Genomic DNA, 27,445 nt, shown 5'->3' with positions numbered 1-27,445 from the left:
TCCCTGACCCATCAGGCTGGTTCTTGCCTCAGGCCCTCACTTAAGGGATCAACTGTCCCAGCCCTGGGTAACTGTAGCCTCAGCTGTGCTGGAGACCTCAGGGAGCTGGCACTGGCTACCCAGCGCTTGCCAGCCTTCCTGGCTGGGCTTGCGGCTCTGTCATGCCCCCTATCCTCCTCGCTTGGCCCAATAGCTGGGCAGTGGCTCTGAGACAAGGACCCTACCTGCAGGACAGGGCACATGAGCCCTTCACCCTTCCTCACCAGCTAGTGCTCAAAGCACACTTTTGCAGAGGGCGGGCCCAGAGCTCTAGGCCTCTGAGTTGCCTCCACATCCCCCCACCTGTGGGACAGAAAGGAAACCCTGTCCTGGGTAGGCCTCCACAGGAGGTGGCTCTGCATCTAAAGGGATATGCATCTATGGCAGCCACAGGGTCCTCGGCTCCCAAGACACTGGAACTAGCTGGGTGAGAGGTTTTTTTTAACTGGAATGACTCTGGTTTGTAGAACCAGAGCTTCCAAATTACTTAGCAAAACATGTTTGCTTTTTAATTAACATGTGCTTGCAAAACAATGGTTTTAATTAAAGTGGGTGGGGGAGAGAAGGGACATGGGGGAGAATATTTCAAGGAGCTCCAAGTCCGGGCCAGATTTCTTAAAAATAAAGTGGGAGCTTTGCCCCAAGCCAGCAGAAACTGGGAGGCCAGGCAGGCTCCTTGGGAAGCCCTAAGCACAGCCCTACCTGCCTCCAGGGCTCTCCACCTCCCTCGCTGAGAATTCACCCTTTTGCTGACAGTCTCATTACTCATTTACCCAACTGTTTCCTGGGCTCCCTGGGAAGGGATGGTCTTTTAGAAAGCAGTTTTGAAGGTAGGGGGCACCGGATAAAGAGACCGGGGACAGCATGAGTGAAGACGCAAGAGTGTGGGCCTTATTTGAAGAGAATATTAAGTTCACTGGGGAAAGAGAGAGCAGAGGTGGAGGAAGGTGACCCTGAAAAACCCAGATCCCCCAGACCAGTGGACTGGAAGGGTAGAGCTGGACCAGGAGATGCTGAGGTCCAAGCCCCAGGGAGCTAAGTAAGGGGGGGCCGAGCTGGGGCCAGGGATATAGGGGTGGAAGGGAGGGTAAGGCTACCTTGGGCAGAGAGAGGGATTTGCAGAAGGAGGGGAAGGCATGTGGGAACTGGAAGCAGGAGGGAGCCTGGAGTGGGGGACCGGGGGCTTGCTGGGCAGTCTGCTGGGCTCCGCTGCAGGTTTGGTTGGTCCAGCAGGGGGCAGCGTTGACCCCATCATCCTGGGCTACTGATGTACCCACGGGGTCTTAGCCAGTAAATGCTTCAGGAAAAGTGTGAGATGATCCCTCAAGGTCTCTGACTTTAAAAGCCAGCACTAGGGTGAAGCCAGGGGTCAGAGGTCAGCACCAGGATGGGCCAGGATGTTGCCCCCCTCCCAACACAAGTTCAGGTAAAGGGAGATTGACAGGAAGCTTTTGGGGAGTGAGGGCACTCCCAGAGTTCAGGTCAGGTGGCCTCACCCAGGACCCTGTTTCTCATTAGGGGCCTTCTAGCCTCCCCCAGCCTGAGCCCCCACACGAAACGTGCCTCCCTGTACTTAATTCATTACACTGGGCAGGGTGGGAGGCCCAGCGGGGCGGGGGTTATTTTTTTCCCCTGAGCTCAGACATTCCTTGCTTTATTATTCTCCACATTTCAAAGCAGCTGTCGCCTCCCCCAACCGCCCCCAGCCCGAAGCTCAGAGTCCAGAAGGGGCCTCTCCAGGGCTCTAAACAGCAGAGGCTTCCACACCTCCAGCCCAGCACAGGAGAGAAACTGGCTCAGAGCTAGACCCCCAGGGCAACCTGAAGGGACCTCCCCCAACAGCCTGCACCTGAACTTACCTACCCCTAAGCTTGGATCCTCCTAGGTGATCCCTACCCCCACTGCCCTGCCACCATCCTGTAACATTGTGTTCCCTGCCTCTATTCACTGGCTCTGGACTACTTTCCACACTGGTGGCCTCAGGGGCCCCTTCTCCATTGCAGAGCCAGCCCCGGTGTCCCCCACCTGGAGCAGGTGCTGCTAGGACAGTTCTCAGGGTCCCTGCCCTGTTCAGGGCCTTAACAGACTGAGCTCTGGCTGGGTCAGCAGCCTGACAGAGGGCAAAGCCCTTCCTGGATCAAGGGATCAATCCAGAGGACGGCAAGGCTGCGGTCAGCCGAGACAGTCACCTAGAAGCTAGACCGGGAGCAACAGTTCTAAGGACCCAGTTTTGGAGAACTAGGGAGGGCCTGGACAAATGTTTGCCTCACGTCAGAGAGCTGCCCACCTGGCAGAGCTGCCTCAACAGGAGATGAGCTCCCTGTTGCTGGGATGGTCAAGCAAATAGCAGCTCATCAGACTTGCCCTGGAGAAGAGTTTGGCCCAGATGTCTGGGGCCCCTTCCCACCCAACTTTGAGGTCAGAATCTGGGGCTAGCAGAGAAGGTCCCCACTCTAGATGAATGGAATTAGGGGTCCCTTCTCACTCACTTGGGGATGGCAAGGCAGGTCTGGAAGCAATGGCCAAGGCACAAGGACAGGAGACCTGGGAGCCGGACCAAAGCTCAAGCAGGACCCACCTGCTCACTACAGTGTCCTGGGCCCTGGGGAAGAGCTGGGCACGCAGCAGATACTCCACCATCGTGTACCAATGAATGAAATGGGGTCTGACCAGGACCTCCTCCCAGAGCCCGCAGGGATCAGGGCCTCTGCCTCCCGGAGGCACTTTGAGCACAGGGGGAGCTGGGATGGGAGCCCAGGTGGGGCAGGCAAGCTGATGGAGCTGAGGACTGAGTTTGGAGTCACTCCTGATATCATTTTGCCCCTGAAGACCCTACAGCCAAGCAGGTCCACCCTGTGTGTGGGGCTTGATGACTGGATCCTCAGGTGCCCAAGATGGTAGGAGTCACTCCGTCATGTGGCCTGAAGTGTTACCATCTGGGGAATGGGCTGCCCAGAGCCCGAGCTCCTGAGGGAGGAAGTAGGTGCCAGTAGGTCCAGAACTGTGGAATCTGGGTATGTCTGTCTCTTGGGGGTTCCCAGCCCTGGGCTCCTTCACTCAGACCAGGCCATACAGAGGGAGCTGCTGAAGCTCCTGGGCTGTGCCCAGCTTCCACCTTTAACCATCCCTCAGCCCTGAGCACTGTTTCTCCTCCCCGGGGCTAGAAATCATTGAGTATTTGTGCCTTTCCTGCCTCGCCAGCCCCACCCCACCACTGTGCTGCAGCTAGACACAAGCAGCTACTGCCACTGGCTTCGCACCTCTGGCGGCAGATGGGAACAGGTATAGGCACCCAGAGGCTTAGAGACACTTGGAATCACAGGATCCCAGATACTGCTATGAAGGGAGAGGAGGATCACCCCCCCCAACCCCCCCCAACCCTGACCTCATCAGTGCCCGCCTCTCTCAAAGGCTCATCTGCATCGGCCCTCCCCAGTCTCCACTCCCTGCTCCATCCCAGCTGGCAGGGCCAGGCCTCTGTTTGTCATCACTGGCATCTGATAATTCCACGATGCATGGATGAATGAGTGAATGAATGAATGAGTCAGTTCAAATGAGCCTCGGGCCTGAAAAGGATGGGCCCCATTCAGGGGTCTCTATCCAGGGGTTTGGGGAGATGTTGATTGCAACAAACTGAGATTTTCTCAAAACTTAAAAATTGAGTTGTAAGATCTTATTTTGCCAACCAAAGGCATGAAAACAACAGCCATCAGCTACCATTGCCATTGTTTTGTAAACAAAAGGATAGTCTCAAGACAAAAAAAAAAAAAAAAGCCAGCCTCATGGGATCTTGGAAGAAAGACAGGCAGACCTTGAAAATGCTTCATAGAGACACCGTGGGCCACCAACATTGGCCTTACTTTCTCTCGTGAAAACTTTCTTGGATATTGTCACAAAGCTGGGCCCTGGGGCTTGGGGACATCCATATGCTTCCAAGCTCTACCAGCACCAGAACCCCTTTTGTAGCCTTCCTGACTAGAATCGGTGTTCCTCTGCCTGCACACCTCTTGGGACAAGGTGCTCACTACCTCCCCCAGTTAGCTCCAGAGCTGGGGGATGTCATTCTGGAGCACCTCTAAGTGGCTTCCAAGCCTACTGTGGGAGGGAGGGAAGGGACCACATGGCAAGTGAGATGGAAGAGGTGCCCAGGGGAGGAGGGAATACAGCAACTTCCAGACCCAGGGCATGGGAATGGTGGGGGGAAAGGGGAGCTCATATTCAGCTGGACCAAAATATTAAAAAAAACAGAAAGTTGGCCAAGACTTGAGACTTCCCAAAGGGCACTGTCTCCTCGTCTCTGGAGTTCCAGAGTCTTCCAGCTGCCTCACCCCAGGCCCTGGCCCTCCAGAAAGGCTCTGGTGTCCTCATTCTCTCTGAGCCCCCACTGGATAGGTAAGGTACCCAGAGCCATAGGCAGAGAAGGGAACACAGGCTGCAGGCATCCATAGGCAGTCTGGGGAGGAGGGGGCAGGCTGGGGCCCTTCCCAGCCTTGACCTTCAAGGCCCCCCCTCTCCAAGGGGCCCTGGGCCCTGGCTGCTGAGACCAGAGGGGGCACTTTGGGCGGTCGGCCCTGGGGAGCCTCGCGTACACACACTCACACACACTCCACATTCCAGCTATGCTCTGTCAGCGTTTAGGCAAACCAGGATTGTGTGGCTTTGGGAAAGCGGGAACAAATAACCCCCAAACTTGGGTGAGGGCAGGCCTGGGGCTGGGCAGAAGGGACCTGAGAAGACCCCCAGGGAGCCACTTCTGTGCCAGGTCACTGGGTTCAAGGTCTGGGGTTTTCCTGCTGTCCTCTGAGGCCACAGGGTCAGCAATCCTGGAGTGAGGCTGGCCCTGCACCCAGCCAGGCTCATCCGGGCCCCCTCCCCTCCACCCTTCCCACCACCCAGGCCCTCAGGACCAACAGGCCAGCGCTCCGGCCAGGCGTCCCCCAAGCACCCACTTCCACAGCACAGGGGCTGCCTTGACATCTGCCACGGCCTGATTTCTTTTGCCTCTCCTCCCACGTCCTCCGCAGGCCGCCCCAGCCTGCCTCTGACTTCATACAATCCACCCTCGATTTCTCTTAAGGTCATCAGCTTTCTGTCGGCCCCTCTGCTGCAAAGCGCTTTGGGCCCTAGTGTCCAGTTCCTCATACCTGCCATATGCTTTCCTGCCTTCTCGTGACCTGGTAAGATTTTCCTCCAATACCCTGCCTGACTCCATTCTACCTCGGCCTGAGTTCTGGCCTTCTGGGCCCCCTACTTAGTGTTATCTATTCCATGTCCCAGTGGTGACCCCTGGAACCCCAAGGACGGAGTCTAGAAAGAAGCTGCAGGGTGTAGCAGGCTGCTGAAAGCCAGAAGCAGCCATGTGGGAATGTCAGAGCAGAAGAAGGACGGTGGTTCTGAGGTCCTGAGGCTGAATTCTGTCTGCCCCTGGCCCCCAGTCTCCCCAGGCTGCTCCGCCGATCCCCTGGATCAGCCTGAACCAGGACTGAAACCAGAGGTGAATATTCCTGCCACCTTAGAAAGACCTCAGAGATAAGGCCTCAAGCCAAATGGGGGAAGTGAGACATATAGAGACCCCAGATTAGACCCCATCTCACAGAACATGGGACCTGGCACTTGAGGCATGGAGGGGACTAGGCTAACAGGGGGACAAAGCCTCTGCCCCCTCTGATCCCTTTCCACCGGCCGCAGGGCCACAGGCTGGACCACCCTGCTTGAGGGGGGAGCGGGGACAGTGTTTATGCAACTGTGGGCAGGCCACAGCCTGGCTGGCAGTGCTGCCTGCCCAGCACCAGCACTGACTCAGCAGAGCCCCCCAGGACGTACACGCTTAGACGTGCATGCAAACAGACAGATGTGCACATGCACGGAGGCACACACAGGTGTGCATATGCACAAACATCACACACATATACAGGTGTACACATGGGCATCTCAGGCACCCACAGGTACAGACACAGACACACAGGCATGAGGGTGGGCACATGCACACACAATCACACTGGGACAGACAGAAATAAACATTCCAACCAAGGTGGGGAGGAGGGAGGCCGAGTGAGGAAAATTCTCACCCCGCACCCCCCGCAGCTGAGTGGCACCCTCTAGGTCTTTCCACCCATCCACTCTGACACTTGTACCTACAGCCAGTGAGATGAGCCCAGGAATGACAGCCCACCTGTGATCAGCACAGCCATGTACAACAGGCAAAAGGCCCCAGAGTGGCAATGTGACCATGGCCTGGGACAGAGACACATTCCAAGCAGAGTGGAGCCCCAATAACTAGGATCAAACCACCCCAGCCCCAGCTTGTCAGCCACAACAGCCCCCACTGTACCCCCTACCAGCCACCTCCAACCAGCCTATCCCTCCTCATCCACACAGGAAGACTGATGGGTCTGGGCTGCAGAGTGTCTTGGGGGGATGCGTGGGATGCTCCCTTCTGCTGCCACACCAAGCTGAGGAGGGTGGTACCTCCTGGGAGCGAGCCAAGGGAGCATGCGAGCACTGTAGGACCATTCCGAGAACCAGAGAAAGGACAGCCATTCTTGAGAGAGTACATATCGCCGTGCCTGGGGATGACAGAACAGGTGCGATCCCTGCCTGCTGGACTCCAGCCCAGGGTGGGCATCCCCAGAAAGAAAAGGCTGGGGTCTCCCAGTCCCCTGGAGAGACCCCAGAGTGGCCCCTGGAGACTTTTGAAAGGTGGCTCAGCAATTCCTGGGCTTGCTGTGCAGGAATGAAGTGGCCGGGGCAGGCAGGAGCTGGGGGCCGCCCAGAAGGGCATCAGCCTCAGTCACGTGGCTCCCCACCCGGAGCCCTGATTGGGACCAAAGGGAGGCCCTGCTTTCCTGTGGGGGTCCTCAGCCACCAGTTGTCCAGGGAGGCCGGCCAGAGTCCAGCAAGTCCACACGTACACAGGAGACACCCCCAGTAGCAGAGGCCACCGCAGCAAGGCCACATGTGCCTCCATTCCTGGCCCCACCAGCCAGCCAGACTCTGCACCATGAAAGAGCCGACCACCATCCCTCACCTGCCCCCTGGAACGGGATCTGGGGCTGGAGTGCATTGTGCCGAGACAAGAAAAGGAACCAGAAAGCCTCAAAATCTGCCTAAGATGTAGCCACTGGTTTCAAAGTGGCTCTGATCGCTTGTCATCTCCACTGGGCCAAGTGTGCATCTGCTTCTCTCTCCCAGACCCTCATACCTTGTCACCCTGCCTCTGCTGGCAGCCAGAGTGATGCTGATAAAGCATCACCCCCATCCCCCACCCAGAGCACACACCAAAGCCTGTGCAGTGTCCACAGGCCCTTGGTCACCTCTCTGCCTTGACCCCACCACCACCACCTCCGCATGGCGCTGTCTGCTCTCATCTCAGGGCACTCGTGCCCTCTGCAGGAACGGCTTCCCTCGAGGCCCACGGGGCAGCCTGGAGCCGATGCCCAAGTGCCCCACACGAATGTTCCAGCCTGCCTCGGAGATCCTGCCCTAGCCAGTGTGGACAGGATTAACTGGAGAGTCTGGGCCGTCTCTTGGAGGCTGCGCCCTCACTGTCCACAGTACGCTCCGCTCCCGTGCACCCCGGAGAGACTTCCTTCCCTTCCAGCTGCTCTCCCATGCCCCCGGGGGTCACCTCCTGGGGAGCCGACCTGCATTCCTGTCCTCATCTCAGCTCTGCTTCTGGGGAAGCGCAGCTAAGATACTCCTCTCCTCTCTTGCTTGCTTCTCTGCTTTGACAACTCCCCACTGTCCCCTTCCCGCCCAGTCCCCTACAGTCACCATTCTACTTTCTCCCTCTTTGAATTCGATGGCTCAAGGTTTCTCATTTAAGTGGAATCACATAGTATTGTCTGGGCCTGGCCTATCTCACTTAGCTTAGTATCCTCAAAGCTCATCCATGGTGTAGCAAGTGGCACCCCGTCCTTCCTTCTTCAGGGCTGAATACCGAGCCATCACGTAGCTATACCACATTTCGTTTATCCACGCATCTGTCGATGAGCTGTTTCTACCTATTGGGTTCATATGAATAATGTCTCTATGAACATGAGGGTATGAGTATCTCTCTGTCCTTTCTTTCAACTCTTTTGGGTAGGTGCTTAGAAATGGAATTGCTGAAAAAAAAAAAAAAAGAAATGGAATTGCTGGATCCTATGGGAATATGTTTTTATTTTAGTGACCACCCTCCATAGCGTTTTCCAAAGCGGCTGCACCATTTACGTTCCCACCGGCGGGCTCCAATTTCTCCACATTCTCACAATACTTGTTATGCTCTGTTTCTTGGTTCTTGGACAAGAGCCATCCTAATTGGGTGTGAAGTGGTATCTCATGGTGGTTTGGATTTGCATTTTCCTAATTAGTGGTGTCGAACATCTATTCACATGAACATCTATTCACATGCTAATCGGCCATTTGTAGATCCTCTTTGGAGAAATGTCTATTCGAGTCTTTTGCCCATTTTCAAATTGGGTTGTCTATTATTTTGCTGTTGACTTGTAGGAGTCCTTTATGTATTCTGGATATTATCTTCTCTTTTTCGCCCAACCATTACCTTCTCCGATCATCACTGGCCTCACGACTTAACATGTCAACCCCCTCTCAGCTCTTACACACACAGACACATACACACACACTCACAGCCTCTACCCGACTTTGGGTCCCTTCTCAGCCTTTATCGCCTGTTGACACATTTTATGGGTGGTGATTTGTCAGGTCTTTGTGAGCTCCATGAGGGCAGAGGTTTTGACTGCTTTCTCCCCTACCGTGTTCCCAGGGCCTAGGACGGAGCCTGGCAACAGTTAGTGCTCTATAAACTCCGAGAGAATGAAGATGAGACAGACTCCTGCATAGACACTCACACCCCTCACGCATGGTCTCACGTACACTGCTGACACACTCCCCCCACACACTCTCACGCTCACAATCCCGACATACTTGCAGGAATGTCCCCACATCACACCAATGCCTACAGGCAGCCTAATCTGTGCTCATCTTCAGACTCGCTCACACACGCACAGGGTCACCTCCATGCAGACACACTGGCGTGCACAAGAGCCACTGAAATGCATCCTGATGGAGCTGCCCTGACCTCCTGGGTCCTCCTTCCCTACCCTGTGTGGCCCACTCCCCACTCTAAGCCCTCAATCTCCCCCATACCCCCTGTTCCAAGGGCCCCCAGGCTCTCTGCAGGGCATTGCTCTCAGTCCTGATCAGTAGATCACCTGCTCCGGGAAGCTTCCTCTCATTCTCCCTGCTGGGCTCCAAGGGGAGGGGAGGGGCCCTGGCTCCTGAGCAGGGTGTAGACAATGGGGTCGAGGTTTGCAGCAGGTGTCTGTACCTCCTTCTGTCATTGCAGGGACTGCATACTTATCTTCTGCTGAGAAGCCCAGGGCTGGGGAACCCAATGGGGACGCCAGATACTACCCCAGTAAGGACTCCTCCTCTGGCCTACCACCACACCACAGGCAGAGTGCCTTGGTCTCTCCATCTGATGCAGTCAGGGATCTGAGGCCCCTTCAATTCTGACAGCCTGGGGACAAAGTTAGCTCCTGCCCGGCCATTCATTCCCAGGGTGACTCAGGTTAAGGTCATGCGCTGTTCCAGGTCTCAGTTTCTCCATCTGTGACATGGGCAGCCCTGGGCCAATGCCCCACGGTTCCCTGATTGCTGGTGGTGGTGTGAGACAATTCAGATATCCCACTGGCACCCCTGCGTGAGGGGCCACAGCAGAGCTGCCACTTCTTAAAGAGTGAAGGGGAGGACAGGGCACCCAGGCCTCTTCCAGCTCAGCCCTGCTCCTGCCCCAGTGTCCTGGTAGGCAAGCTCAGAGGGTTGGGCACAGCAGGTGGGATATTTTTGAAGGGGAGCAAGGAGGCAGGATTTCAGCATGACTCCCCTCATTTTGTCCAGGGCTCACCATGTGGGACTCATAGATTTTATAGAAGTCAATCAAAGGCCACAGACAGGAAAGAAAGAAAGAAGGAGAGAGGGGTGGGGGAAGAAAAGAAGGAAGGAACAAAAGAAAGAAGGAAAAAGGAAGGAAAGATGGCATTTATTCATGAGGCCCATGGGGTGAGGACAGAGATGCACAGCTGGTAGGGAGAGATGCCAGGCACACAGGTCTGCAGGGCCGGCAGAGGGGCTGCCGTAGGATTCTCGATGTGCTCCCCTTCTCCCCGAATCCCAGGTCGCTGGTGTTTGCACCATAAGTGGGAGATGAGCTGTCCCCAGCATGGCCTCCTGGGCTCCCTGAGAGTAAAGGGTCACAGGTTACAGCGGAAGGGGCGGAGCGAGGCAGCCAGGTGTCACCTGAGAGCCGGAGTTAGAGACGGGGAGGTGGCAACATGGGATTTGGATGCTGAGATGGGAGAGGACAACCATGCTGAGATGGGCAGAGGGGGCAGGGGTAGCAGCAGGTTTGGAAAGGAGTAGAGGTCTCACCTGGGATGAGAGGTTCAACTGGCCATGATGTGCTTCACAAATGCTGCAAAGAAGGGCAGAGCGAGTGGCAGGGGTTGAGCCCTGGGCGGCCTCGGGCAGGAGCCTAGGGTCCCAGTGCCCTCACCACCACCAGCAGCCCCCCTCCTGCTGAGCACACCTTCATAGTTGATGCAGCCATTGGAGTCTTCCTGCCCCGCCATCAGTTTCTCCACCTCATCTTCCGTTAGCCTCTCACCTGGCCAGGGAGGGAGGCTGAGTCAGCACCCCTGAAAGGTGCGAGGCGTGGAGGGCCCACGGAGCCCCTCTGGATCGTGGGTCTGCTTCCCCAGTATCCCCACTTTGGCACAACCGTCCTGGCTCACAAGGTCTTAGCCATCACCCCCGTTTCCAAGACCAGGAATATCAGTGACAAGTCAAAACAGCAGGAGGGACCTAGAGTGCTGGTGCACCCTCCAAGCCTGGGCTCTGCCCATAACAGGGCCAGCTTGGTCTTCAAGTCACCAGCACACACAGTCTTTTCAACAGGCTGCTGGGGGCTCCTTCCACCAAGAGGAGGCCAGTCCCCGCATCAGATCCCTGGAAGCTGTCCCTTTTGAGGCTAGAGGAAGGGCCCATGGGGTGGAGCTGAGGGCCCTGGGGGACAGGGTGGAGGAGACAAGGAGACAGCATCTCTGCTCTCCAGACAAGTCTGCCACTTTCCTGCCCCTGGGTTTTGTGTACTGTGCTGCTCCCCACACTGGGATGGGGGGTAACCTCCTACCCTCAGCTACACACACAACCCCAGAGACCAGCCCAGGGCCAAGCACACACTAGGAGTTCAGTAAATATCTGATGCAGGGAAACATACTTTGAGCAGACATACTGAGCAAGTGCTTGATAAACATTTTCTGTACAAAATACTCCTTTGAGAAGAAGGTGCCCCTGCCAGCCAGACGATGGGGGTCAGGATGTCCGAGAGGCAGGCACCTTACCTAATGCACCTCTTAGTTGCTGTGTCCCTGGAAACTGACCTTGAGACAGTGGACCCCACGACTGGATTGGTCCTGCGGAATGCCCTACACTGCCCCCTGCCCCGACCCTGTCCCCAGAGCCGTCCTCAACCCCTTTTGGTTCCGTGGGCTGTACCCACACACCTTCTTTTTCCCTCCCTAGATTTCTAGATTTCTAGATTCTCCACATTTCTGTCGCCTGGCACAGAGGCACCTTGACTGTGTCATTCTCTCCATTTCACAGGTGAGACACAGGCTGGGCTGGTGATGGATTGGTTTTCCCCAGGGATGCCCCCCAGAGGAGGGGTGGGAGTGCGGAGGAGGCGGCCCTCACCCAGAGTGGCCAGCACGTGGCGGAGCTCGGCGCCCATGACGGTGCCATTGCCTTCCTTGTCGAAGACCCGCAGCCCCTCCACGAAGTCCTCATAGGTGCCTGTGTCCTTGTTCTTGGAGATGTGCTGGAGCATGGGCAGGAAGGTGTCGAAGTCCATCATCTTGGTGTTAAGCTCTGTGGAGACATGGCCGAGTCCCACGCTCTGAGGGGCAGGGTGGGCACCCCCTTCCCCTGGGCCATGTAGCAAAGAGCTATCGCCCTCACACAGTCAGTCCCAGAGCACTCTGCTCCAGTTAGCCATTTACAAATCACTTCGCCATTGCCAGGCACTTTACAGCCAGCCCAGAAGTGCACTGTTCACAGAATCCTTTGCTGTCCACAGGGACAGTTTGCTGCAGTGGCACCCCCCGGGCCCTGTCTAGCGCCTCTGCTCTCCTTTCGGGAAACCATCCGAGATAGTGTCATTTTCGTATAGGCGCCCTCCCCAACACACACACTCCTTGTGCTTGGTCAGGAGCCACGGGCCCCATCCCAGACCTTCTCCGGGACTTTGGAATCTGCAGAGGGGGCTTGGGCCTCACTCCTCTGTGAGGCAAAGCAGGCAGCCCTCTCTGGCAGGAGTGGTGAGGGAATCTGGCCCTGAGGCCCAGAGAGATGCCGTGGAAACCAGGAGGGGCCACTGGCAGCCGAGGCTGGGGGCCCCCTGACCGCCCTCACACCAGCACTGAGGCTACTCTGCACTATCAGTTTCCTGTGACCAGTAGCATGGGGCGGGATGGCCCAGCAACCTCATTGCTTGTTACCTTTCAGCATCACCTGAGCCCTGCCTCGGTTCCTCATCCAGATGATGGGAAGGAAGATGCCAGGAGAGCACAGAGCAGGGAGGTAACTGTGCCATCCAGAGGGCAGCCCACCCCAGCCGTCTCCCCGGGGGCCTGGCACGAATGCATACCAACCTTCCTGCTTTGGTCTCCCTAGGACACGGAGCACCTCGGCCTGTGTAGGGTTCTGGCCCAGCGCGCGCAGAACATCCCCGCACTGCCCGTACGTGATCTTCATCTCACACTTGGGCGTGCGGTCAAACAGCATGAAGGCTTCCTTGAACTCTGCCGGGAGAGGATGTGAACCGTGGGTCCTCCCAAAGTAAGCCCACCCTACACACCCCACACCGGAAGGACTCACCCCACACTGGCAGGGATCTCAGACTGGGGACCCCAGGTCCAGCCCTATAGCCCCTGGGCTCAAGACCTTTGCTTACCTTCAATCTGCTCCGGTGTAAACTCGATCTGAAAGGAGACCCCAAAGATTCTGAGTGCCTGGCTCAGAGGGTGGGGCCGGGCCTCAGCCCACCTGAGTACTCCTCAGGCACGGCCCAGGCCTCAACCTCTTGGCTGCCCCAGCCTGTCCCTATTCCAGCTTCTGCCACCCATGAGCTCCTGCTGTCTACCTTAGCACCTTCCTGCCTCCTCACTCCTCCTGACCTGTTTGAGCTAGAGGGCCTCGGGTCTGCAGGTGCCCAGACCCTGATGGCTGGTGGGCTGCATCCGGGAGAGGGTGAGAAGGCTGGCCTGGTGCCCTGAGTCCTCAGCCCAGGGTAGGCCTTACCTGATGCCCCTGGTCCTGGACGGGTGTGTCTGAAGCCAGATGATCCAACCAGACTGGCTTTGCCGCCCCCCAGCAGGTCTGGGGCTCAGTGGGCAGGACTGTTCATATGAGTGAGACGGGAGGGCTCATCTCATCGTCGGTGGGAGGGAGGTGGCAGGAGGAGCAAGGGTGAGGGTACAGGCCAGAGGGTTTCTTTCAGCATGAGAGCATATCCACAGGAGTGCGTGCGTGTATGTGTGTGATGTACGTGTGTGCATTCACACCTGTGTGTGTCTGCAAGTGCCCCTCACAGAGACCTCAAGGTGGGCACTGCCACTCACAGCCCTGCCTACACCTGGGCCTTCCGCAGCCCATGCATCCACCCCGTCCACCCGGGGCAGCCCCCACCGCAGCACAGCATGGGGGCATGGTGGCGGTGTTGAGTGTTTGGGAGGCCACATCAGAGAGCCACCTGAGGTCAGGAAGCCTCCGGGGACCCGGTTTCCCCCTCCTCATCGGATACCAGATCTATTTTTATCACTGAGTCACTCGCCTCAAGGTCAAGGTCACAGGAGGGAGCTTGGGGGAGGGGGCATGGCTGGCACCTCCCTGGGAGCCCCACCCACCTCCATGGCACACCTCTGCCACCTCGCCCGTGCTTGTCCCTTCCAGCCCTCTGACTCAACTCAGCTGTTCCCGGCCCACCAGGAAGCCTGCTGAAGTTAGGCTCCTGAGCGTCCTGGCAAAGCCCCTGCCCTTTCCTGGCCAGCCCGGGGGTGGGGGGAGAGCCAGGCGGACACACAAGGGGCTTCTCTATGCCCTCCTCTCAGAGGGGAGTCTGTGCCAGCCTCAGATGCGGTGAGACCAGACCATGCCACCATGGGCTGGGGGTAGTCAGACTGCCTGCGGGACACGAGCTTAGCCCTTGGGGGTGGTTGGCGCTCAGGGAGCCAGCTCCAGGAGGCACTTTCCAGGAACAGTTCCCAATAACCTTCGAGGAGGGCTTATTGTCCCTTGCCACATCTGAGGAAGCCATGCCTCAGAGCAGTGAACAGGATGGAGCCAGGCTGGGATCTGAACCCATGTCTTGAGGGACAATGTAGGCACCCCAGGAAGGGATCACAAACGGAAGATAGTTCTATGCAGTCGGGCTGCAGGGCTGGCTGGACACGAGGAGCCGCGCGGAGCCGGGCGGGCCCCTCAGCCAGTAGCCAGGGCAGCCGTGACCGGTGGCCAGCCAAGAACAGGGAACAGGCAGGACACGGGGTGCGTGCCACTATGCAAATGCCATCGGTGGGAGTCATGGCTCTTCCTCCCAGTTTAGACTCTGAGAAAGACTTCCTAACTGGGGAAGGGCTCTGGGTGCACTGGTCACAGCCCCAAGACCAATTTCCCGAGTGACCTACCCAGCCTTTGCCTCAGTTTCCCCACCTAAAAACTGAGGCCCACCCAGCGCTGGCCACCCTGGTAGGGGTGAGCGTGACCCAGGCTGGGCAGGGGCCTCACTTCCCCATGCTCTGCACTCTGGCCACCCTGGGGGACTTGGCATGGACATGACACTCCACAGCTGAAAAAGGAGGATCCAGCTGGCTGCCGGGATTGGGGTCTGGGCGGCTCCAGGATTCCCCACGGGTAGTGAGGTCCATGGACGAGGGCAAGGGACAGTTTCCAAAACCACCCAAAGATGTCCCTTCAGCAGCACTGGGGGAGTCCTGCCTGATGTCTGACCACCATCCCTCCCACTACAGCCGTCCTGATGCCTAAAGCGCCTCGGGGCTTGTCTGACCTCGGCACAGAAGCTTCCAGCTTTAGCTCAGTGCCCACTTTCTGGAGTCTGGCCTGCCATTGGGTAGGTCCACTCTGGGATCCACTTACCTGCCCTGTCCCTCCTGCCAAAACCCAGCTCCCATACCCACCTTGATTTTGGAGGCATCAAACTCCGCTTCCTTGGGGCGCTCGGGTTCGGGTGCAGGGGCAGGGGCTGGAGCAGGAGCAGGAGCAGGAGCTGCCTTCTGGCCTGCCTTGGCCTCGTCCTTCTTGGGGTCTGGCTTCTTGGGGGCCATGGAAGCTGTAAGTACAAAGAGGGAAGTGGAGAGAAGGAAGCAGAGAGCAGGGTAGGTGAAGCTCCTGGGCCTGGCCTTTATCCTGTCTGGACACCTCCTGACCCCAGCCCCACCCCCGCCGTGCACAATAGGGACAGAGCCATAAAAGGACATTGGCTAAGCTCAGGGGCTATTTTGGGGCCTGGGGAGGGCATTGTTCAGGCTCAGGAATGGGTAGAGGAGAGGGAGGGCTTTCCATTCCTCCCAATCACCTGTTAGGGAGAGGGAGGGGGAGCAGAGGACAGAGGCCACTGCTCACCACACACTCACCCTCGAATGCACACGCACACATGGGCACGACAACCCTCAGCAGGTCAACAAATTGAACAGCACCACGAGGCCGGACCAAGTGTGTGTTGTGGTGGGGGCAGGACCATGATTACCTAGGGGCACCTCTTGAGTTAAACTTCCCAGCTGTGCATCCAATTCCCACGTGTGGGGGGGGGGGGGGGAGGAGTCTGTGTGTCTCTGTGGGTGACGGCCTGTGCCTGTCTCCATGTTGGCTCAGTGGGTCTGCCTCTGGGTGTTTATACGTGTGCACGTGTCTGTGTGTATCTGCGTGAGTGTGTCTGTGAGTGTTGCTTCCGTGTGTTTGTGTCTGGTGTTTATATATATCCGTGTGTGAGTGTCTGGTCATGGCTGGCAGGCAGCTGCAGCCCCATCCGGAGGGTCCCCAGGAACACCTCAAGTGGCAATAGCATGGGTGACACTCCCCCACCCCACCCCCGAGGGCAGCCACTCAGCCCCAGTCCAGCAGCCCAGTGGTCTCCGCGGCCCCCTTCACCAGCACCCAGCTGGCCCAGTGGCTTGCTTCTCTGTTCACCCCACTTCCCATCCTCTCTTCCCCCCACTGGCCTGTGGCCCACTTTACCCACAGAGCTCAGGGCTGTTCCTCACCAGACCCTGGGTCCCACTGCACCCTCTGCAGCGCGCCCTTCCTCCACTTGGCGCACTCCGGGCCACCACCCCCTCTCCCAGGAGGATCCTTGTCTGTGCCCCCCACCCCCCCACCTCCCGCCACCACCGCCCCATACTTCCTTGGGCTGACCCTGGGGTGGGGGCCCTGGGAGCGGGTCTGCATCTCTGAGGGGCCTCGGGAAGCTAAGCCAGGTTTGCCCCCTGGTGCTCACCCCCCAGGCCCAGCCCTCAGCAGACAGACGGCAGGGCCTGAGGGCAGCCAGGCTGGGCCACTGTTCGGCTAAGTGGGAGAGGTGGGAGGGCTGAGGTGGCATGAGGCCCCTCTGGGCACAGAACTCTGAGAGTAAGGACATCTTGTGAGCACATTGGGCTCCCTTCCTCTGTGCCGGGGTGGGAAGGAGGTGCTCCTTGTTATTTTTAAGTGCCTGGAGCCTTTGATAGAAACTTCAGAGGCAATGCCCCTCCCCCCTCCAGGCCCGGAGGGAGGGGGATTCCTGGGTGTGGAGAGGGCCTGGGGCCTCAGCCTGAGGGCAGGATTGGGGGGCCTCTACCTGGAGTCCCCTAGCAGTCTTGTGGCTGAGCCCTATCACTCATCCTCCTGGAGAGGGGGACACGGTGGAGGGATGGAGCCTGGCCCCCTCCTAACTGGAGCACAGGACATTCCTCCCCTCATCTGGAGGGCAGATCACCCCACATCTGGAAATCTGACAACATCCGGTGCTGGGGTGGGGAGGGGGGAGGCAAGTTTTTCACTTTCCTTCCAGATGTTTGGCAAGAGTATTGAGGGAAAAAAGGGGTGGGGGGAGGGTCCGCAGAGACGAGCCAGAAATACCACAAGAGAACACAGCCAGAGGGGGACACACAGAGTGAGGGAGGCCTCCAGGCAGCCCCGTCGCCCAGGCCCACTGGCCCTCAGGACAACTGACTCTGGATGTCCCATGGGGACTCCAGCCACCCTCCAGCCAAGACACTACCCAATCCCCTTCATCCATCACGGGTGAAACCGAGGCCCAGGGCAGAGGCCACACTCTGGCACCCAGACTCCCGATCTCATTTCTTTCATGCACACATAACTGCCGTGCCTCAGCAACCACCCATCACCATCTCGAACGGGGGTAGGTGAGGGACATGGGCCTCCGGAGCCTCAGCCGCCAGGTCCGTGCTACAGGGTGGCCAGGCTTAGGCAGCCCATGGGAGCACACAGCGCCACCTCCTCTGTCTGGGGGAGCGGGGCGGGGGCACTTCAGTCCCCTTCCCTCATGCACGGGGGAGATGTGGTCCTGCAGAGGGGACACTGTGGACAGAGCCATCCTCTACTCCTTCCCCAAGGCTCAGATGGAGGCTGAGCTATGGCTCCTGGGAGCAACAGGGCCCCAGGGCTCACCCTGTGGGACCACTCTCAACCTAGAACTAATGCCCGGCCCCCAGCAGGGGCTCTGCAAAGACCGGCCCCCTCTCCTGCCAACAGGACAGGCTGTTGAGGCCAGAAGCAAGGCGGGGGTGGGCAGGTGGGCAGGCAGTGGGCGATAAGGTCCGGCCACAATAAGGCATGGCTCTCTCCCTCTCCCGGGTCCCGGCCTGAACTCTGTGCCCCCCAGGAATGACAGCCAGCAGGCAAGACCCAGGCAGGGCCTGGGGGGTCTGGATCCTACCCCTTTGGTTCCTTCAGCTCCACTGTCTGAGTGTGACCCCGTCTAATGCAGACTCACAAGTACTACATTCCAGAGCCCGGTCTCTCTCCAGCCAAGGGGGATGCTGGGGAAGATGTGAGCCCTGACTTCTGAGGGGCCCATGGATAGAAGCAGAAGACTCCGGGCCACACTAGCCTCCCTCTAGGTTATTTCCAGCCCCAATACCTTTGCATAAGCTGTTTCCTTCTCCTATCCCCTTGTCTGGAAGCCGGGCCCTGGCTTGCTCCTTGTCACCCTCTGGTCCCGGTAATATGTCACGTCCTCCGAGAAGCCTCCTCAGACTATCCTGGACCTGCTCCCTCTGCCTTGTCTCTCACCCTGACTCCCCATCGTTGTGCATCCTAAAATAAACCTGTTTCTTTGTTATCTAGTTTCTTACGTGGATCCCCTCCATCCCACGGGTATCCGCTGTCATGGAGGTGTCTTTGTTCTCCCACACTTCTATGTTCCCAGAGTCTACAACAGAGCCTAGCACACAGTAGGCACGCAGGAAATGTTGGATGAGCAAAGGTCCCAAACGTCTCAATTTACTCATTTCTCACCGGGTGCCTGGGACCCATTGCCAAACCGCAGCCCCGGCATAGGGTCAAGGGAGATTAGGGAGTGAGGGGGATTTGCTGGAAGACTGGCTAGACTCACTGCAAGGGACCCCGGGGACAGCAGTGCAGCCAGCTGCTGCCACCACCTCAACCCAGGGCCTGCTCTGGGTGCCACTTCCACCCGCTGGTGGAGGCTCTTCTCAATAGCCTGAAAAGGTAGGGCGACCCCGTGGTCTCAAGGGCGACTTGACCATGAAGACCAGCCAGCAGGGGGCGTAAAAGGGATAGAAACCAGGCTTTGGCTCCAAACCCAAACCCCAGAACCCAGGATCCCCGACCCAGAACCCAGACTGCAGACCTGGAACCCAGACTCCAGACCCGGGTCTCAGAATCTGAATGCCAAACTTAGAACCTAGAATTCAAGGCCCAGAACCTGATCCCACTCTGGGAACCCAGACTTTAAAATGCAGGATGCCAAACCCAGACCTTAAATCCAGACTCCAGACCCAAGACCCTAGGCCAAGGACCAGGACTCTAAACTGGACCCAGGATCCGGGACTCAGCACCCAGGACCCAGGACAGGGGCGGCTGGCTTTCCAGACTGGCGTTGCCCTCCAGCTCTGTGTAGACAAGGGCGGGGGACAGGGGAGGGTAAGCTCTTGGCAAACAGTGGGGGTGAGTGCTTGGCAGGCCTTCCCGCTAGTGTTCCTCTGAGGGGCATGAGGAATGTCCCTCATCCTGTCAGAGCCAATCTGGGGAGCTGAGAATATGGTGGCCACGTGGAGGGGGGTGGTGGAGGGTGATGGGAGGGAGGGATGGATAAGGCCTGGCTGTCCTTTGGGCCCAGGAGCCAGAGGCAGGGAAGGAGGGTCGGGCTCTTGTGCCCCTGGCCACAGGCTCCATGGGCTGCCCTGGCCCGCCCCAGACCGCCCCTCCTGGCCCGAGGCCTCTGGGCTGGGATGCAGGCCCACACTTCCCGGAGGAGTCGAGAACGCGGCCTGGGCCAGACCCAGAGCCTTAGAAGTAGGTCAAATGTTGCTGTGCAGCAGGTCCTGGGGACCCCGTCCAGGCGTAGGCAGGCCCATGGGCGGCAGCTCACCCACCAGGGCACACATGTGTATCCACAGAGATGTGAACCCTCCGCCACATGTCAGGTGCCATAAGCACAGACCCCATGCAAGGCCCTCAGCCCCTGCCCAACCGCCCAGCAGCAGGAGCTGCCCAGAGACTCTAGCCAGAGGTGGCACGAGGCAGCCACGAGGACCAGGAGGAGAGGAATTTGTGCACCATCCCACGGTCCTGGATCATTGGGTGAAAGTCTGACTCCAAGGAGGACTTCCCAGCAGCACTGCTGTGCCACCAACAGGATGTGGCCTGCTTCCCGGAGCATAGCCCCAGGCCTTGAAAGATGGGAAGGAGTGGCCAAGGGGGAGGCAGGAGTCTCCTTATGCTCTTGTGACCCGGGCTGGTCCTGGCTGCTCTGAGCCTCAGTTTCCCCATCTGTACAATGGCCAGGGGTGGGACGAGGTGACCGTCACTGCCCCCGAGCCCTGGCCCATCCTCGCCACCCCCACACCACACACAGACAACTCTGTCCTCAGCAGGCCAAATACAACCCTCAGGCCCCTCCCTCTGCCCACTGTGCTGACGGGGACCAGATGCTCCAACCTTGTGGTTCTGGGGTGGGGGTGGCAGGACCCAGCGGGCTGGCAGGCAAGCCCCGGGTTTGGCCCAGGGACCTATAATCAGCTCCTGCCCCTCTGATCCCTGCCCAGGACTGACGCTTGGGGCTGTGGTGTCCTGGCCGGCTGTGGCCACGGCCGCTATATTTGGGAGCCCAATTGAGCATAAGGGAGGGGTGGGCAGGCAAGAGCCTCTAGGGACCAGTGCCTCATGGGAGGACAGGACAGGGGACACTGTCGGCCGGGCTTGGTTCTTTACAGAAGGAAGGCGTAGTCCTGACTTTTGGGGCTCAGTCTGAAGGGCATGCTGTGTTCTCAGGGGCCTGGCCTGGGGGACATCAGTCCTGCCCTCCGAGGCTGGTCTAAAGAGGTCGATTGGAAATGTGTCCCAGAATACTGAACCCCTCATTTAGTCCAAAGAGTCAGACTGCAAGTTGGGGCCAGGCCTCCTGAGTGTGTGGGAAAGGGGTGGGGGCTGACGAGGGTGATGGGAGTGGAAAGGCTCTCAAGGGGTGAGTTCGAGTGTAGAGGAGTGTCGGGTGGGTGGGAGGGATGGGAAGAGGTGTGCCAACGTGCTGACCCAAAGAGTGGAGAAAACAGAGCCTAAGGCAAGGGTCCGAGGGATTGGGGCTAAGTCCCACCCAGTGCCCCCGCCGCCCCACCCCCCAGCATGGCCTGCGGCCTCCCTAAACTGCCCTGGACATTCCCGCCACTGGGCCAAACCCTGTACCCTCCCACAAGCAGTTTCCCAAAGAGCAAATATTTATTGTCCTTGGAAGAAAAAAAAAGAGTCCCCTTTTAGGCTCAGGGTCTGGGAGCTGCTCCTGAGGCTTGCAGGGGCTCGGTGGCAGCCCGAGGTGACCAGAAGCCCCACGAAGATGGGCCGAGGGTGCAGGAAGGTGGCTGGGACCAAGCTGGCCTCGGAGGAAGGGGGTCATGGCTGCCCCAGGCTGCAGGGTGGGGGCTCTGCCCCAGGTCCCACCTCCCCGAGGCTTCCCCAGAACAGGTCTGAGGGTGGCCGGATGCTGGCACTGCGGTGGGAGGTGTGAATGTGTGTGTAGATGTGTGACGTCTTGTGTGCGCACGTGTGTCACACGAGGCTGGAAGCCCATGTGTGTCGGAGCACGTCTGGGTGCTCCTGGCCCTGGGTGCCTGGCCATCTGTGAGACCGTTCCTCTGTTGGCACGGGGCGGGGTGGGGGCATGTGGACACAACCTCTGTTGAATGGCCAATTCAGTCAAAAAGGAGAGTAAATTTAGCAGGGGAAAAAAAAAACCCGTCGGTCGGACGAGGAGTCTGAATTGGGTGGTTGTTTGACTGGATGGACCAACTGTCTCAGGCAAACAGTCCCTGCTGGCTGGGAGGAGGACCGGGCCCCCCTGGGCCCGCGTGGGGAAACTGGAGACGTGGACCCCGGCTGACCAGAGATGAGACACGGGGACCGAGACAGAGACGGGGACGGATTCAAAAACAGGGTGGGGGGGGAGGGTGGCAAGGCCAGCCCGAGACACAGAGAGCATCCGGGATTGGATGCAGCCTCCCAGACCCCCCCACAGACGAGGTGTGTGTGCACACGGCCCCCCCCGGCCCCCATCCTCAGCTCCGAGCCGAGGAGAAGACAGGTTTAGCCTTGCCCTCGAGCAGCCCAAAGTGGATGAGAAGGGGCACCAGACCTGGAGGCAGGAAAAGAGGGTGGGCAAGGCAGTCACGACAGAGGGGGTGGGGGCTGGAATGTGGACAGCACAGGAGACGGGGATGGCAGAGGTGGAGGTGATGGCAGGAGAGTGACGAGGATGGTGGTGATGATGGCAGAAGGGGTCATGGTGACCAGGAGGGCCTCCCTCCCTGTCCCCTTGCTGTGGTGGCCCCAGCAGACCCAGCGCTGTCCCCACCCCACTCCACCCAGCACCAGCTGTGTCCTTGCCTCCAGTGGCCACACAAACACCCTCTGTGGCCCAGGGTGTTGAACTGCATTAAAAATGGCTCAAGCCCCCAGCCAGGAATAGTTAGGGTCAATTCCAGTACCTGCCTGTGCGGATATTTATACATCGGCCCGCCTACCCTGTCTAAAACAGTGCGTGCGCGCACACACACACACACACACACACTCAGAAATACCAGAGTCAGGCTAACCTGCTCCTGCTATGTGTCTGTGTCTGTCTGGAGATACTCACTGGGCCCTGGACACTCCCCACACCACCTGGTCTCTTTTCACCAACACCAGAGCCAACAAGAATCACACTGATGTGTGTATGTGTGTGTGCACACGTCACATGCCCTGCCCACAGGTGCCTGCACCAAGTGCAACCACATGCCCATGCACACACCTTTAAACATAAATCCTCACACAACACAGATGCCTTTGCACAAATGTTTATATGCATGTATGCATGCCTCTGCACGCACATCCACACGGTTGCACACATACACACACAATTTGAACACATATGGCCACACATTCACGTGCCTTTGCCTACACACACACCTAGCACATCACACCTCTGAGCTCACTGATGCAGGAGGAGCTCTGGGTGGGAATTAGAAGCAAAGACTAGAGAAATCAGGGAACCAGAGCAGGCCTGCCTGGTGAGGTCTGGGAGATTATGTGAGTATATGTGAGCGTGAATGTGAACGCAAATGTACGTATCCAGGTGTTTGCGACCCTTTCACTGCCTCCTCCCCGGCCCCCTGCAGGGTCATCCTCCACGCCCCTCCCTGTTCACAGAGGGAAAATAGAGGACAGAGCACAGCAGCTGGGCCTGGGGAGGTCAGCGTCCCCAGGTTTGGGGCTCGCAAGCCTTAGCATCTGTGTTATTCTTGGCGCACTCAGGCCAGATAAGCACGGGGGTCAGAGCTCGGCTCTCGTGGGAAAGGGCTCTCTGGAAGTCTCCCGACCCATTCCTTTCCCAGACCCTGGACCCCAGAGCAGGCAGGGGTGGGGGCAAAGGGAAAGAGGGGTGGCTGAGGGGCAGGCAAGTCTCCATCAGGCTGGCCTTGAGGGCTGGCAGGAACTGCATAGCAGATTCAGAGACTCCCAGATGCCCAGGAATGCAGAATGACCCCTCAAACTGGCACTGGGACACCCAAGTGCAGGGGTCGGAGCACATGGAGAGGGGCAATGAATGCCAGGCCCTCAGCTCTCTGCAACAGGGGGACTTGAGCCCCTTCTGCTCCGAGGAACCAGGGTTAATGAAGAAGCTACTTGGGGAGATGGGGAATGTTAGAGGACCTCAAAGTATCATGTCCCATCCCTAGCAGATCATCAGGGGCTGGGCCTGCAGTTAGTTATGTGTTCCCCGTCTCATCACTGACTCCTGGAGCCTCTCCCCCTCCAGAGGCCTCAGGGTACACGCTTGCACAACGGGGTAGGGGTCTTGGGTCAACTCAGAAGGCGTGCAGTCCCCCCAGCACAGTCAGATGGAGGCATGCATGGGCCTGAATCTCCTCCCTCCCCCACTTACACCAACCTTTGTCCCCAGCCTGGGTCTCAGGGCCTTGCGGAAGGCTGGGGCTTGTCTGGAGCTTGGAGCTCAGAGCCCTGTCAATAAGGGAACAATCAGCTGGAATTCTGCTCCAACACAGGGCTCATCCAAGGCTGCAGATAAGCGAGGAGGAGCTGGGGGTTTTCTTTGACCCGGGGAGCCTAGTCTGACAGCAAGCCCCATCTCTGAAGAGGGGCCCTTGCCTTCAGGAGTTCTGGCCCTGGAGGGAATAAGCTGGCCCCTCCTGCAGCCCACCCCTGTCTGCATGCTCCCAGCCCAAGCCCAACTCTAAATCATCACGGTAGCGGTCTGGGATCCACAGAGAGGAATCATTGATCGCGGCTGCCAAGAGCCCTTGCCATCTCCGGCCCTGCACACCTGACCTTGGGGTCCAGAGAAAGGATATGCCAGTCGCCCCACCCCCGTGGCCCCAGTGAGAACAGCAGCCACAAGGGCAGCTTGGTTGGCCTGTGCTGGAGGACTGGGGTGCACCCTCCCTACAGCCCCCCACCTCCCAGGCATCAGCCTCCCCTTGGAGAATTGGGCTCCAGTCACCTCCAGCTTGCCCCTCGGGGTGGGGTTTGAGATTTTCACTCCCTCCTGAAGAGGCAGAGGAGCCCCAGAGACCCAGGGCAGGAAGGTGCTGCTTATGTACCTACGTACCTGACTTTGGGCAGCCCTCCCTGGGCCCAACCAGCTCCCAGGGCCCTCCCACTCTGGGGAGGTCTCTAATTTATGCTTAGCCACTCCTGTTATCTCTGGTCCCCAAATGGGCGCCTTCAGCCTCTTCCATAGCCAACAGGGCCCTGGGTGTTGGGAAGACCTGGGGTACCTGATCTGGATGAGCTTGGTGACCCTTGGCACACCGTTGCCCCTCTCTGGACACCGCTCTCCCACACACAGTTTTATAAACTTCCCCAAGTGTTTCCCCTTTCTGGCCAGTTCAGCCAACGTCCACGGCGCCTCTGGGCCAGGCTCCGTGCCGGGCGCTGGATAGCTGGACAGACACGGTCCCGGGCCCAGCCCGAGATGTTCCCAGTGTCATTGCCAGCTCATTGCTTCACCCGGCTGTGTTCTCTGAGGCATGAGAGGAAACTGAGGCCCAGAGAAATGGCCCAGCTGTCCTCAAATGGCCCAGCCTGACCAAGGACCACCCACATAGAGCATCCCTCCAATCCAAGCAGGGCTCAGTATTAGGACCTAGGGGTCCCTGACCCGAGGTCTCTCCACCACACCCCCCACTCCCCCCACCCGCCCCAGCCAGGACCTAGTGTCTGAGCTAACCCCCTTCCCTCTGCCTCTTCCTTCCTGGCCCCCTGGCCCTTCAAACCGCAGGGCCCAGCCGGCCTCTGGAACGCGTGCCCAGGACCTCGGTGATATTTTGAGTTTAAGAAAACTTTGCAGTCGGCAGGAGCTCTTAAAAGTTATAAATAGCAGCAGCGGGAGCCCATGCTGGGAGAGGCGGAAACACGTGTCAAACACGCCTGGGAGGGGGGTATTCCAAGGCACAGACACCCCCACCCCCAGGGACCCACCAGGCTTCAGGGGATTTTACAACCACTGGAGCGGGAAGTCACACCCCACCCGGAAGGCGTCTGGGAAAGGAGACTCCATTCTCGCACCACCACCCCCACTAGGGTCCCAAGAGGTTGGCCAGGTTGCCCAAGCATGTGGGGACGCTGTTGAAAGGCATCTGGGCTGGGAGGGCTTGTTCCTACGCTGCCCCTCCCACCACCAGGTCCCCCCTCTGTTGCCGGGCATAGGAACCCTAGGGCTGAGAGGAGTTGGGGAGCATGTGCGCAGTAACCCTAGCCAACTACGGTGTGGGGTGGGGTGGGGGCAGGTCAGCCTGGAGTGAAGAAGGGACCACTCCAAGGTCACGCGGGAGCTGGGTAGCTTTCGGACCCTCTAGCCTTGATTCTTCCCACTGAACAAACGCTTTTCTCAACTGCCCTTCAATGTTCACGGGCAGCAACCACTACTCCGAAGTACAGGTCAGGAAACGGAGGCACATCTGAGACCATCCCCACCCCACCCCCACCCCAGCAGATCTGGGGGCAGCAGCCAGACCTGGCATCCAGGCACTCCGAACCTCAGGGAGCCCCAAAGGGTTTATGGGGCTCCCGATGAATGGGCCTGTTGAGCTCAGAGGGGGCTGGGCCCAAGTAAACATGACTGGGTCTGAGCTGCCATTCTACCTCTGCCCCCTTCCCCAGGACCCAGGACCAAAATACAACTTCCTGTCCCGGAGCTGAGGGCTAGACTTGCCCCTCAGAGCCCTGGGCTGGGGCTCACTGCAGGAACACAGGCTGGCCTGCACCGGCGGCCCACAAGGGGAGAGGGGACTTCAGGGTTTCAGATCCACAGGTCTGCATCCGAACCCCGAGTGCCTGGGTGCTTGACAGAGCCCCTTCGAACCCTGGACCGTCCATCTATCAATGGCAGATCAGGAAACCAAGGCCAGGAGCAGGAAGGGGACCCACAGGTCAGGGCAGAAGAGGCCCCAGCTTCCCTGGCCAGTGAGGGTAGGAACAGCGGAAAGAGCAAGGATGTGGGGAGGGGCTCAGAGAAGGGAGAAGCTGGTGAGCGGAGAGTCGGGCTTAACAGAGGGCAGAAGAGCTCCTTCCCCTTGGACACTTGTCCTGTGGCCTGTAAAACAGAAGTGCGGTCCCCCACTGGTGCTGGTTACAGAATGGCCTCTCCACTGGCGGGGGGGAGGCCGGGGGACTTGGAGCTGCGTGCCTGGGAGCAGCCCAGCGCCAGGGGGGAAGGGGGCAGGAACCCCATAAATGCTTGTCACCGCTTTGCTCCAAGCACCCCCCCATCCAGGCCAGCCCAGTCTACTCCCTCAGCCTCATTCATCTCTCCCACCTGGAGGCCAAGCTCTCTGCCTCCCTTTCCAGCCTCTGAACAAACGAACTAGAAAGTCCTTTGGAAACTGCATCATGTGGTACCCACCCTAGGAGCCTAGAAGACCTGGGGAAGGGTTGCCCCCTTCCGCCCTGGGGATGGGGGCCCCTAGGAACGTGCCCTGGCTGCGGGTGGGGGGTTGGTTTGGGGCCAGCCGCCTCACGTGCTGGGCGCTGGGGGCTCCGGCTGGAATGTGCTGAGCGGCAGCTGCCACGTGAATCATTACACCTTGTCAGGCTGGGCCCAGGACTTTCAGACCCAAACCAGCTCAGGCTGGACTCAGGCAGAAGGGCAGCCTCCAGCCAGGGTCTCCAGGTGCGGGGGTGAGGTTCCAGAACCTGGCAGAGCCTCTTCCGCCCCATCCGTCCACGTCCTCACTCTCCGTGTCTGGACCCAGCCCTGGTTCAGACAGAGCTCATTTCACAGAACCACAGAGGAAGGCAGGTCATCCTGTCCACAACCCTCTGCCTCCGGGACCTGGAACTGCATAAGCAGACTCTGAGCCTGGGTGACACTGGCTGGTTTCACGCCAAGAACCCACATTCCAGTGGACGAGGAGGCAGATTCAGAGCGGCAATGGGGCTGCAGGGTTAGAACCAGGGCTGCGTAGAATGAGTGTCCCCACATGTCACCTGGTCGGGGAACACTGAGTACCCAGGACAGAGAGGTGAGAGGCCTTCTCAGGTCTCAGCTTTCCTGCCTGGGACCTGGGTATGAACCGCCCTCAGCTTCCATCTGATTTCT

General features: G+C 58.7%; 1 protein-coding gene across 1 annotated transcript; it reads right to left on the bottom strand.

Annotated features, from left to right (window-relative positions):
• Positions 1–10,065: 10,065 nt before the first annotated feature.
• On the bottom strand, positions 10,066–15,584 carry MYL3 (myosin light chain 3). Its single transcript, XM_072786474.1, has 7 exons — positions 15,294–15,584; positions 13,052–13,079; positions 12,750–12,899; positions 11,794–11,967; positions 10,628–10,705; positions 10,471–10,513; positions 10,066–10,278 (listed from the first exon to the last, which is right to left on the bottom strand). The coding sequence occupies exons 1-6, from the start codon at positions 15,438–15,440 to the stop codon at positions 10,485–10,487; spliced, it is 606 nt and encodes a 201-aa protein (XP_072642575.1). The 5' UTR covers positions 15,441–15,584; the 3' UTR covers positions 10,066–10,278; positions 10,471–10,484.
• Positions 15,585–27,445: the final 11,861 nt, after the last annotated feature.

The sequence above is a fragment of the Canis lupus genome, chromosome 19 (genome assembly GCF_048164855.1).
Source record: "Canis lupus baileyi chromosome 19, mCanLup2.hap1, whole genome shotgun sequence".
Classification (NCBI taxonomy): Eukaryota; Metazoa; Chordata; class Mammalia; order Carnivora; family Canidae; genus Canis; species Canis lupus.
Note: the sequence above shows the minus strand (reverse complement) of the source record. Positions and strands in the feature narration are given on the sequence as shown.